This window comes from Arctopsyche grandis, chromosome 2 (assembly GCF_051622035.1).
Source record: "Arctopsyche grandis isolate Sample6627 chromosome 2, ASM5162203v2, whole genome shotgun sequence".
NCBI classification, from domain to species: domain Eukaryota; kingdom Metazoa; phylum Arthropoda; class Insecta; order Trichoptera; family Hydropsychidae; genus Arctopsyche; species Arctopsyche grandis.
This window is the reverse complement of record NC_135356.1, coordinates 36772189-36786974: the sequence shown is the minus strand read 5'-3', so window position 1 is coordinate 36786974 and position 14786 is coordinate 36772189. Positions and strand designations below refer to the sequence as shown.

Sequence of the window (14786 nt, the reverse complement as noted above, 5' to 3'; positions counted from 1 at the left end):
CATATCGTGAACGTTTTCCCCCGCTTGAGTGAGTTTTCCCCAATAGATGACATGTATTTCCACATGCATATATGTATGTACATGCATATTGTTGTAGCTTTTCGGTCAAGTGTCTCGTCCTACCCACGGGCGTGCTATCTGCTTATCTTGTCTCCATTTAATTACGAGCGATTAGCCGGTATTTGCTTTGACTTTTTCGCTAGCACTCTCGCTCCATTGTAATAATAACGAAAAGGCTCGGGTTAATAATACCTGGGATTAACAATAATATGCGCGCGCCCGTTTGCGCCTTTTTTTGCGATTGCCTGTCAGTATAAATTGACAACGACTCAGATTCCCCATCTCACTTTTCCTGACGCCGATCCGAGACTCAGATTCCTCTTGCCGAACGATGCACTCCCTGATTTATGTGAGTACATACAAACATACATACACGCATGCATTCAAACCACGACGATTATTAAGGCCAATTATTGAAACACGGACAATCGAAAAGCACGGATAATAAGAAACTTTTCATTTTATTTCGGTTTTACACGCAAACACACATTTCTAATACGGACATTGGGTGCTTATTAAGTACATCTTGATCTTTATGTATTTTTGAATTTATTCTCACTAACCGTTACAAAATTTTTTTTTTTTTTTTTATATTCGAATCTCTAAAAAATTGTAGAAATAAAATTTCACATAACACAATATAAAAAGCTTTTAAAAATATACTATTTTAAATCATATTGACATTTTTTCAATAATAAAATGTTCAAAAATTATAAACTTTAATCTCAAATTATCAATTTCTTTCTAAAAACATTCAACGAAACATCAAATATTAAAAATAAAAGCTGTATGAACGTATGTACATACCTACACTTGATAGGCGGTTTATTTAAATGAATTATTTCTTTTCATCTAAGATTTTAATTTTAATTTAATAGATATATAGCAGCGTTTCTTAGTACCATTAAATAAATCACCCAATGTACCAGAATTAAATTATTTAATGCGTCCAAGAACAAATTAAATTTCATTCACTGGATTTCCTGTTACAAAATTAGTAAAACGAATAAAACACTACATAATATGTACATATTTGCAACAATATCAATATATTATGTATTTATTGCCACACCGTGAATATACAATAGAGGCCATTTCTCAATATATATGTATGTAATTATTAAAAAAAAAATAATGCAATAAGAATTTATGAATTTAAATATATTTTTAATAAAAATAAACGAGATCGAATATCACGTCGGCTTCACACTCGTTTTTAAATTAAATAAACTATAAATGTATTCATTACCCAATCTACATATGTAAATATACAATTACATTCGGCCCCTCAATTGCGCTCGACCTTGGGCTACGAACCCTTCCAAAAATCATTAACGGACCAAGTTAGAGTACCATGAGATCGTCAACCAAATTTGGTGTACGAAATTATAATAAATAAAAAATGAACCATTTTTTTATATGATAGTTCGGACTGGCGAACAATTTTCATACCCAATCTATGTACTTTTCTCGCAGTGGACAATGTACATACGTTAAAACGTTCACATTTCGATCATATCCGATTCATATCAACGACGAAAAGTCAAACCTCCTTTTGGCATTTGAACAATCGTACAGTTCAATATATCGCATGTCGAAATTGATTGTCGTGGGTCTATCGGAGCATTAGTTTCCTTGATATGCGATCAATTAAAGATCGGCTTACAGGTTTGATTGCGCTGTAGCAGTCGTCAATCGTAAAGGTCAATTTTTAATTAGCATGTAGGTGTAACTCAGTAAGTGTATACCAATGCTGGAGGAGGTTTGCTCCGTTACATCCGTTTTGGTCCAAAATATCCAATTTTGATACACCGCACTGGAGTGAAGTTTTAGATTCTATACTAGACGGATTATCACTTTATTTTATCGAGGTAAGCAAGTTATCAATTGAATACTTGTTATTAATCCACAAGAATAGTCGAAATATGATTTTTATAAGAGGAATTTTATTTAATATACCTATATTATCCCTATTAATTCAATTCAGATTCGTGTAAATACTAGTACGAGCTTTTAGGTCGCAATTTTACCGATTTAAAATTCAGCACACTTCCAATTAACCCTTTTGAACTAAAAAAAAAAATAGTGTGTCCAGAACACTATCTCAATAAAAATGTTTCAATAGAAAATACTCAATATAAAATAGTATTAACAGTGGGAAAAAATCCCAAGTGAAAATACGTACTTTTGACTTTTGATTTGAACTGGACAACTACTTAGAGAGATTTGAAAGCTGAAAAGTACTACAAATGAAAGATAAAATACCCGACTATAGATTTCAATATTAATTTTGAACAGGAAATTGACAGATTTTGAGACATCGACCGAACAACACCAAGATATAGAAAAATCGCGCGATTTAAAAAACACATATATCTCCGAATCTCTAGCCAATCAACATTTTTTATTACCAGATTTGTGTTCACTGGGCATGGATCTATAAGAAAAGTCGTATCTCGTCTCTGAACCATTTTTCGTGTCGAACAGTGTAATCGGTCGTGCAACGAATGAAGCTCAAACGTCACTTCAAATCGTTCAAATGTGCATTAAGAATAAAATAATCCTCACGTCTGTCGCGTTCACAGAATTTCCGTAGATTTTCCCTTTCCAACAGAAAGGTTAAAAAAAAATATATATACGCACTTGCTGTAGTAACGCGAGAAGCATTCAATTTTTTCGCCTAAAGGTCTCTATACACTCTCTATTTTAAATTTTATATAATGTTATTTACTGTTTATTTTTTAACTTATTCAAAAAATATAGACGTTTTGGTGATTATATTTTTATACAAAAAGCTTAGTAAATATAAGTGAATATACTAAAATGTCTAATGGGTGATCCATATATGATGCTATCACTTTATATGTAAAAATGCCAATTTTTTTTCGATTTAACTGCTTATACGATAATGGTGAGTCGATTCCTGGATAACATCATGTAATACCTTTTAGAAATTGTGGACTTTTAAGGGAACTAAATAAGGGAAAAACCACAAGTTCCTTTTTTACGGGATATCATATGAAAAGTACATTCAGTCTTAGCTCAACTGTCGTTTGAGACTTCACGACTTGACTTACGTATCTACTTGATTTTCCGCTACACATTTACAACCTGGACCGTCTTAGAGAGTGCAGATTTTGAATACATGTATGTATATAATTTCGAGTATACAAATCGAGTAAACATTCGAGTGTTGTTACTATTATATTTTTATAATTTCGTGATTGAACAAAGCAATTTATATGCAGTAGAAATATTAACTAGATCGAATTGTGAGCATAGCCGTATAGCACGCTGGAAAGATATAACAGTCGACGAATTTAAAATTTGGCTAGGACTTTTGCTGCACATGGGGACCATACGATTGAATCGTCAAAGTGATTATTGGAAAAAACATTATTTATTCAATCTCACCACATTCTCCCAATTTATGTCTCGTGATAGATTTTTTTTGATTCAGAGGGCTTTGCATTTTTATAATAATGAAGAAGATGATACTAGCGAAAATAATGAATAAATACAGGTACTGTATAGCGTGCTTTATGCAAGATTCAGGTAGACGCGCCCCCCAATAAATGTCTAGACCTCCCACACTGTCAAAACATTTGTGAGACAGAGCTATTTTATAAAATATCAGCATAGCACGGATTCTAGCTCAGCATTGAAAGTGTTAAAGACAGATTTCTTTTAATAATTGTTTAAATTTAAATCTGGCAACATCGTTCAAGAACGTTCGTTGTCAGTGTTGTCAGCCTAAAATTCATATTAACATATTTTCGAACACGTTTTGAGACGCCATCTTGTTTATGTTATTTAATAAAATATTATACAGGATTAATGTACTCTACTGTTCTACTATAGCTAAGGCAGTTTACTAAATTTCTAAATATAAAATAGCGTGAGACTAAGTCTGCCGAAAGATTTCTGAATACGAAAGACTTGCCTAACAACTGTGTAGCCTTTTGGTCACAATACGATATAATCGATCGGGCTGAAATATTCACATAAACCAAAATATTGTTTTATAAACATCTTTTTGATTCTCTCGAGAAATGTCTCTCGTCAGGTCCGTTATAGACTCCTTTAAATTAAATCGTAGCCAGAGACTAATCGGTTGTTTGCCCACAAGTCTTTCCATTGATGAGCAGTTTATCAGCCAAGCCATTGCAATAATTCACCATAGCGAAATAAAACTGGCGACAAAGTTAAGAATCGAAATTGGGGACTAGTTCAGAGTCTAAATAAAAAAATGAACCTTAAAAAGTTCAAATAGAGTACTTTATAGTTCAGCATAGAAGTCAAAAACAAGTTTGACAGCAAAAAAATTACCAGAAACACTTTTAATGCAAACTAACCTTAAATCTTCAAATATACAAGCATAGTTTTCTATAAGTTTAATGGCAGATGCACTAATTCACTACAAAAAAAAAAATCAAAACTAGTGACTAGTTCACATTTCAATAACAACAGGCTACACACCGGCTGACTTTGCGAATGACTTTGTTGACCAAGCGTAGATCCTCGCGGACATCCAACTCATGTAATCAGAAGCGACTAAGGGCGAAAACACACTGTGGTATGTGTTTTTTTTTAGACACTTTATAACATGCGCAAAAACGCAGCATCCCTAGCCCATATACATGGTATACTCAAAAATCATTCCCTGGAGTGTTTTCGGTGATATTTTATCCTTACTTTACATGGAGTGAAACGGCCACAGCGGTCAGCCAAAGGACGTGACGTCCCGTACCACTCAGTGTGTCTTCCTAAGAGTCTAACAACTAAAGAGCGGACCCAGAGCGCGCCGTTCATTGTTCAATTGTTGTAAATGCATTGTTAAAGGTTCGCCGAACCTTTTTTTTGCACTCTAGCTTTGTAAATAGAGCCAAACCGCCCCGATTCCTGGAAAAAGCACGGTCTCTATCCGCGCTCTACTAATAACCAATACCTTACGAGCCATGGACATCTTATAGACACGGACGAGCCTATAAGATTGAAAACACACCGAGTGAAAAGTCACTAAAATCTCCATAACGGAACATCTGGCAGTCGAAAAGTCTTTTTGGCGATCGCAATGTGCGTAATAATCCAAGTCCTTTCAAAACGACATATTTGACCTATGTCGTTGAAATTGTATGGTGGTATTTATCCTTACTTGACAGTGATCGATAAAATTGTATCCTTGCTTAACAGTGATCGATAACTGTCAAGCAAGGATACAATTTTACCGAAAATGGTCCAATAGGTCGTTTTGGTATAGATCACTGTCAAGCAAGGATAAATACTACCATAAAATTTCTACGACATATGTAGGTCGAAGGTGTCGTTTTGAAAGGACTATCCCATGCACACGTCCCATGAACGCCACATTTTTTCTGGGTCTACCTCACGGAACCGAAAGTGAAAAGGTCGAAAAAGCAAATATCGGAAGGCAAAGATCTTAAGTCGAAAGATCAAAAAATATAATAATATCAGTGGCATACGGTGAAATTATCTCTCAATTTGTCATACAGCCTTGTTTAATGTGCGCGCGCAGGATACGGGAGGAAAAGCCTGTTCTTCTTGTTCCTGTTGTATCCCACTCGCGCAAATTAAGTGAGGATGTACGACGGGGGGAGATATAATTTTACATATATACATATATACGGGTTTGGTGTAAACGATCGACAAGCGCCAGACAGACTGAACCACACATTAACTGGATGGCTGCTTTAAACGCAATTCTCGACTTCACATTAGATGACGAGTAACCTTTCGATGTGCACAGATGCAATTATTAAAATTGAGTTTAATAAGGCAAAATTCGGAACTAAAGTATCAGAAGCACAGAACGCATACAGGGTAGGTATGTCGGGACTTCGGGTAGATTTTGCTTAGTGTAAGTGCGAGCAGTGCGCACGCATAAGGTACACGTGTCGTTAATTTGTGGTCCAGTCTGTCTGGCGCTTGTCGATCGTTTGCACCAAACCCGTATGTATACTAATCGTTTTTCATCACCCATTTTTTCTATATGTTTAAAAAACCACGTCCCACATTCACCGCTGTCTGATTTCGCCCTTAAATTTCTATATATGTATGTACATATTATGTGCCATAGCTAGCAACAAGCTAAATCACTAAAGACTACGTACATAACTGCTCCAAATGCATACCTGATAAGTTTGTAAACGCAGAGCAAACTTTGGCAACACTTTTTCCAAAATTCGTCGACTGGCACTCGCAACACGTCGAATATGGCACACTGGCACAACATTTTGAACGCACTTTACTAACTTTAAGCTGAACTGAAGCAAAAAATCACAACAAATAAATCCAAGCGTTCGTTTCGTCCTATCTCACCGTGGCGTCTGATTTATTCCAATCAGTCACAATCGTTTCAAGACTGCAACCACACACATACAAACATATATCCATTGAATACATACACATATATTTTACAAGTGTACATATGTGCATCGATATCAATGTTACTGTAATATTAATTTCAGTTGCTATGCGAAATTTTTTTTATTCTTATTTTATGTGTGCACAAAGCGTAGCCGCCAAAGTTATTTGAAAATCAATTTGATTTTGATTGAATTTACAATCTATTTATGTATTTAGCGTGCAATTTGCTATTTGATTTTCTATATGTATGTATTTGATTGACGGTATCGTATGTCTACGCAGACGAGAAGGGGAGAAAATTCCCAAGGTCAGCTCTATATGAAGGTCCTTAATCCCGGAGAAAATCAATATACTCACGTATATACATATTTATATATGTATGATACAGTGAAATTATATTACAAGTGAAAATATATTTTCAGTGAAATCATAACCATTTTCAGGGTTGGTTTTATTCATTTATGATTATATTATTAGGATTGGTATTATTTAATGGTTAGTTTAAGTAAAGGTTGGCCCTATTTATTTAATATTGGGGTTGTTAGAGTTGAATGTATAGAGTGAAACGTTGTAAATTCATTGTTTGATACATTTTCAGTGCTTGAATTGATGCAAATATATTATAAAAATATATTCACTAGTGAAATATGCTTTTACTGTAACAAATATACATACATATGTCTACAGCCACCAGCGTGGCTTGGTGGTTAAGCTTTTGCCTAGCACCGAGGTTCGATTGAAAAATATTTATTCGGAGTATATTTGTAATGCTGCTGGTCAAGATTTAAATATTTGTGACTGCAGGTCAATCGTTGTAAAATATGTACAAAAAAATGCTATCCAAACCAGGCCCAGATATTAGTTTTAGTATTGTGATATTGATTTTGTTTGATAGTCACCGGCGAATACATTTGCCTAGCACCGAGAGGCGCCGGGTTCGATCCCGTGAGTTGACCTCGATTGAAAAGAGTATATCTGTAATGCTGCTGGTCAGACTTGGATATTTGTGACTCCAGGTCGATCGTTTCCTATCAGAGTTTGCCAATTTTTCTGATTTGATTGTTGAAACGGTTCCTCGATTAAATTGGCTCAAAACCTTCCTGCCTACTACGACAACACTATTTCAATATGATTAATGTACAATAAAAATATGTACAAGTTAAAATTCATAGATGTCTGTTTAATTTCGAGCTTTCGGTGTCTTGTAATTCAGTGACTTATGTAATAAAAATGCTGCATTGTTTGTAATTGGCCAGGAAGGCGCATTGTTAGGCCTTCCTGGTATATACATACATATGTGTATAATAAAAAAATAAAAACCGACTGCAAACAATGAAGCTACACTCGCTGGGTATACCATATTGAATCTAGTATATCATTTTAGAAAGGCTGTTTTATATAAAAAAAATAAAATTGAAACAATATCTTAATTATACATTAGTGGTATACAAAAAAAAAACTTTTGTTTTTTCTTTCATAATTATTTGATATGCCAGAAAAGAGGAGTATTTTATTTTTGAAAACCCATCCCCCACATTGTTTTTCTCCCTTGACCAGGTGGTTTGCTCTCGACTGTCCTGTGTATGTATGTGTGCGTAGGTTTGCACAATGGATCTGTTTCCATCCTTTTATACACATTCTTTGTATGATATGAAAGAATATCCGGCAAATTTTTGCAATATACAGTTGATCCGATTACAAGTAATAATAAAAGCCTTGTAAAAATTGATCTATTTCTCTCTGAAGAAGTTAATCCTCGGAGAGAAACATTTCTCAAGGAAATTGCGTTACATTTAAAAATATTTGCTAAATATTCTATTTGCGTGCGATTTAAATACGTCTAATAATTTGGCGAAATTTCGTATTGATTTTTTTTTTATTTAAAAATTATTATATTTAGTATATGCGATGTATAATACAAATGCTCTTTATATATACATATATATTCCTAATTGAAAGGTAAAAGCATAATGTTTTGTTTTATATATGTATATAGTAATGTCAAAAGCAATTATGTAAAATTTTCGCATGTGGCGCATTTTTTTTTTTTGGTTTAAAAATAGGATGATGATTTACAAAGCATATTAAGTCATATTTATGTATAATCCATAGTTTGAGTTTGAAATTGAAAGTTGTGTCGCGATGAGGATGACATATATATGAACAAAAGTTTGAGAAGCGCTGTTAGCGATAGTAAATGAAAAGACTCACCCCTTTCGTAGCATCCCCCCGAATATACTGGACTGTTGGTTCACATTTTGATCCGTAGGTTCCATGATTTCCGGTTTTTAACTTCTCAAACGAAGGACCTGAAAATGAAAGAATATTATGCATATGTTACAGTTGAAGTGTATCTTCCAGTTGTTATATATGTATTTTGATTAGTTGGAATATGTTACATCTAACCTGGTACCAACTACTGTAGACCAGGGTCACACCGAGAAACTTACGAGCGACTTGGTTGAAGGCGACCAGAGCAATGCATGCAGGTAGACGGGGCGTGCCACACCCGTTAACTTTTCGGTCGCTCACAATTCCATACATTGTTTCCGGTGGCGCAACTAGTCGACCGACAAAGTTGCTCGGTGTGGCCCAGGTCTTAAAGTTGAAGTGTATTTTCAGTTGTAATATATTTTGACTAGTTTTAATATATATATATATATATATATATATATATATATATATATATATATATATATATATATATATATATATATATATATATATATATATATATATTCCGTCTAACCAACGTAAGTTGATTCATATGACGAATTACATTCCACTGGTCAAAATATATTCAAACTGAAAATACAATTCAACTATAAGTTGGTACCAGGTTATACGGAGAGGTTAGGTTTTCGTGAAAACGTCACTCGATTAGTAAATTGATTTGGAAAGTCACATTTTTGTTTCGAACAAATTCTTATAGAGTTATCGTAATACAGTATTCATTACCTTTATTTGTAATACCTGGCAAATATCAACGCATTATTGAATTCTAAAGCATTCGTAAAAACATCAAAGTTGTCAAAACTAAATTGTTATATTACAAATATTTGCGCTTGTAGAGATATAATTTTCTAGTTGAATTGTATTCGAATATGAATGACCTAAAACGCCAGTTGGAGTGTATTTCAAGTGAAAATACACTTCGACTGTAGCACATATACTTGCCATGACGAAAGACATATCGAGAGATACATCTTTTCAACCTTTTCAAAACGCCACTTAATCGCCACGCGTTTTTAGAAACCGATTCGATTATTTTATTATATGTGTTTAGTGTCAACCCTTGACACTACCTCTTGAATATATCACAAACTAACGAAAAATACAGAATTTTTTCAATTTCATTAGTATTACAGGATATTTTAAGATGTCGCTGTGAAGAAAACAAAATTAATTTCAAGCCATAGCCTTAAATACGAAGGAGCGCGCACCGGTGCGCTTATGGCGATCGAGTGATTAAACGATTGAACCTTTCGTTTTTTTTATGTAGATTCATCCGCAATATTTAAACATTTCAATGCGAGTTGCCATTGTTCAAATCTATATATGTACATATATAAAATTGAATGTCTGTTTGTCTGTCTGTCCGTCTCGTATAGGCTCCTGAACCACACAACCGATTACGATGGAAATTTCGGGATTTGTTGTATGCATATCCGGGAAGCTTACTGTGAAAAAAAACCGGGAAAAAATCTCTTTATAATAATATTCGTAATTACAATTTTACCGACACGAAAGCTTGAAGCACCATTGTGTAGTCAAGGAAATGGGTTCGTTGGTAATCACGTTACCAGTTGGTTTATGATGACACGGCTTTGAAAAGACGTTAGTTGAGATATTTGTCTGTCTGCCTCGTAATTTGCTACTTTCAGAATTTGTTGTATGCATGTCCGGGAAGATTACTGTGAAAAAAAAATCGCACAAAAACGGGAAAACGGGAATGACGCGACCTGCATTGTTAGGGTAAAATAAACAAACAATTGAATTATTTCAAATGTGTTCGCTGCCTGCGAAACGAGAACAGGAACGGGAACGGGAACAGGAACGGGAATTGCATTGCAACACATGCCGGGTTCAGCTAGTACTCTATATATTTCAATGTAAACATCGTTTGGATCGACAGTAGTCTCGTTTATTACAGATTTCAAACATAAAATGACCTTAAACTTCGACGCAATATTCTATGACTAAGTCATCAATGATTATTATTGGTCCAATCAGCGATATCTTGATTTCAAATGCAACACTATTTCATGTCACGGCATCTGTTAATACGAATATACAATGTATGTAGAATAGACCTAGCGTCAAAACAATCAGATATATTTCAAAGCAATTTCTTAGATACACGTGTATGTACATACCTGTATATCCCAGAATCAGAGAAGTCCCGTTTTAGCAAATACCTCTTAGAATCTTTTTGAGATCTGTTTTGAGGATCAGATTTTTGACCTGGAGCTGGGACTTCCTGGCCGGCCAGTGGCCATCATACCCTATTCACAACCGGCGATCAATCCAATTGGCTGTCGCCTAGATCCTCAGCTAACGACCGTCGCAGATGATCACCACCGGCTAAATTTAGATGCCAATCTACATAGTAGCCCCACGTGAAACTCGACAACCAATCAGTGTATCGACCCTTTCGACACCAGTTTGCCAACCCTGGTTTTAAAATCTTGAACAGTTGGTATCTGGGTATCTGACTAGGGCACACGAAAGACTTCTCGTTGACTCGGAAAATACGCCAAACATTAACCCTCTACCCCTATCCTAAGCTGTTTACAAAATATTCGAATCTTAATTAAGAGAATCAATTAATCGCCATTAATATTTATATTGTACTAGCTGAACCCGGCATGCGTTGCAATGCCGTTCAGTTTCCGTTCCCATTTGTCGGGAAAACGCAGGCAGCGAACACATTTGAAATAATTCAATTGTTTGTTTATTTTACCTTAACAACGCAGGTCTTCGAATTGAAATTATTGCGTTGCAATGACACTCATTCCCGTTTTTACCGTTTCCGTTACCGTTTTTGGGCGATTTTTTTTCACAGTAATCTTCTCAAACATGCATACAACAAACCCTCAAAGTTCCATCGTAATCGATTGAGTGGTTTAGGAGCCTATACGAGACAGACAGACAAACAGACAGACAAACAGACAGACAAATAGACAGACAAACAGACAGACAAACAGACAGATAAACAGACAGACAAATAGACAGACAAACAGACAGACAAACAGACAGATAAACATACAGACAAACAGACAGATAAACAGACAGACAAATAGACAGACAAACAGACAGACAAACAGACAGACAAATAGACAGACAAACAGACAGACAAACAGACAGATAAACATACAGACAAACAGACAGATAAACAGACAGACAAACAGACAGACAAACAGACAAACAAACAAACAGACAGACAAACAAACAGGCAGACAAACAAACAGACAGACAAACAGACAGACAAAGAGACATTCAATTTTATATATATATATATATATATATATATATATATATATATATATATATATATATATATTTATATATATATGTATAATATATAGATTATATTATAAAAGTGCGATTGAACATTTTCAAACAATTGAGGAAAAAGAAATGTACATATATATATATATATATATATATATATATATATATATATATATATATATATATATATATATATATATAAAACCATATCAAGCGTATTTGAATGTAATATTTGAATATATGAATGTCGAGAGTAGCCATGTTTTAAATTAAAAGCTATTCTTAACGTCGATCAGATCTATTATGTACTTAATAAATATAATAATCCTAAGTGTCGTTTAAATTCGTTCGCATTATCGCTTGATAACAAGGTTTAATTCCATTGACACACATACCTATCGTATTTATTGGATAATGTGCATATCTAATGTAATGTATATATGTAATGACAGCATAATTTTAACACTTATACGTATGTACATACATATGTACGTTGACAAAAACTTGAATGTCTGAAAATACCAATCCGTACTATCGATTAGTCCTATATGAATCTGCCATCAAAAAAGTCTCTGGCTACGAGCCCTACGAGAGAAATATCGACAGAATCTGTTGTCGAACAAATCCTTTAGCCGAATGTAATTTTGCGACCATATTGACAAAAAAAACGTTATTTATTTTTCGTATGTACTTAAATATACAAAGTATGTATGTTACAGTCGAAGTGTATTTTCAGTTGGATGTAATATATTCGTAATATATATACTAAGTGTTTTAGGTCATTCAGATTCGAATACAATTTAACTAGTAAATTATAACTGTACAAGCGCAAACACACTTTCAACAATGTGCGCCAGTTGAAATATAACAGTTGGGCTTTGACAGCTAGGTATTACGAATAAAGGTATTGAGTACCGTTCGATAACTCTAAGAATGTGTTAAAAACAAAAAAAATGTGACTTTCCAACTCAATTAACTAGTCGAGTGACGATTTCACCGAAAACTGACCTCTCCATCTAACCTGGTACCAACTTATAGTTGAATTGTATTTGCAGTTTTAATATATTTTGACCAGTATTAGGAATAAAGGTATTGAGTACCGTATTACGATAACTCTAAAGATGTGACTTTACAACTCAATTAACTAGTCGAGTGACGTTTTCACCGAAAACTGACCTCTCCATCTAACCTGGTACCAACTTATAGTTGAATTGTATTTGCAGTTTTAATATATTTTGACCAGTATTAGGAATAAAGGTATTGAGTACCGTATTACGATAACTCTAAAAATATGACTTTACAACTCAATTAACTAGTCGAGTGACGTTTTCACTGAAACCTGACCTCTCCATCTAACCTGGTACCAACTTATAGTTGAATTGTATTTTCAGTTGTGCTATATTTTGACCAGTTTGAATTTATTTTGCCATATGTATCAACTTACATGAGTTAGAAGGAAAATATTCAACTAGTCATAATATATTACAAATGAAAATACACTTCAACTATAACTGTAGTTAACCAGGTAAGATGAAATATATTCCAACCAGTCAAAATATATGACAACTAATAGATACACTTCAACTATAACATACAATATATTGCCATGATAGATCACCTTAAATCGACACTATGGCTAACTGCATAAGTACATATTCAATGTTTTGTACATAGATACAAAATTGTTCGAGCGTATAGCGGTCGGTAGAATTTGACTTTTATTTTTTGTTAGTTTTGAGGTCGTGTTTTGTATTTTGAAATATTTAAATTAATAAAATTTTAATATTAAATACGTAAGTTGTTGATATTATTAATTTATTTATGGAATACGTATAAATTTTATATTTCAAATACACATTTATATTTTTTAGACGGTAAAAGTAATTGTCAACGTCATGTTATGGACAGCAAAGCTTACAGTAATATTATTACGCCCTTACAATGTTCCAACACAACGAATGCGACACCATACAATTACTGAGTTTTGTCAACATACAAAGTGTTGCGTTTAAAATAAACGTTCCATTATTTAATAATATGTTAATTCATTAAAACACAATTGGTATCACTCGACTGCTTTTATTATATTGGCAGATTAAGACAGACAAACTGAAACCTTTTGACAGACAGACAGAAGTTGCTAGAGACCTATGTAGACCAATCCATGACTTAATCTATGTATTTGGGGAATATAAGAAAGTCACAAAACATAATTCTATATTGAACCGTACAGACACATTCACACATACCGGCAGCATTATGAAATACTAATAGTTATTACAGCATTTTCGATACAAATTGAGCGCAAATGTATGGAAACGTTCACAAGGTAAAAGTTCTACTTCCGGTTGTCGGATTTCGTTCAATTTTTTTTCATTAATTAAAATCACTATCAGTATTATACACAATAAATATCAAAAAGATTAAAATAATTTAAAAGGTCAAAATAAAATAATGAAATATTGTTTTAAAAAAAAATACTACTTCCGGTTTACGAATTCTGACCAAAACCTTACCAACTCTAAGTTAGTACATAAAAAATACAAATATAAATTTTCAGTTCGATACATTCAGGGATATGGAAAATATCGTGTAGTTAACATTTTTATTAACATTTTTGAGTAACATTTTTGACATTTCTAAGAAGAGAAAATCCCACTTGCCGTTTATTAAATTTGATGATTTTTTTTTATTTTCATCACATTGGTACAAGAATTATACTTGATTTTTCTTGTGAAGAACACACGTGTTTAAGGGGTCGAAAAAAATAGTGGAAGATAAATCGAACAGAAGTAAACCGACACCGATTGACACCCGCTCACTAA

General features: G+C 33.6%; 1 protein-coding gene across 2 annotated transcripts in view; it reads left to right on the top strand.

Moving 5' to 3' along the window:
• Positions 1–14786, top strand: part of LOC143922537 (uncharacterized) — a 71619-nt gene that overhangs the window by 17413 nt on the left and 39420 nt on the right. Inside the window, exon 1 of one of the 2 annotated variants that reach the window (XM_077445804.1) lies at positions 187–409. The exons of the other annotated variant lie outside the window; for it this stretch is intronic. Coding sequence (XP_077301930.1) covers positions 392–409 — 18 coding nt within the window. The 5' untranslated portion in view covers positions 187–391. Of the gene's footprint in view, positions 1–186; positions 410–14786 lie in introns of those variants that run through there. 2 annotated transcript variants of the gene reach the window in all.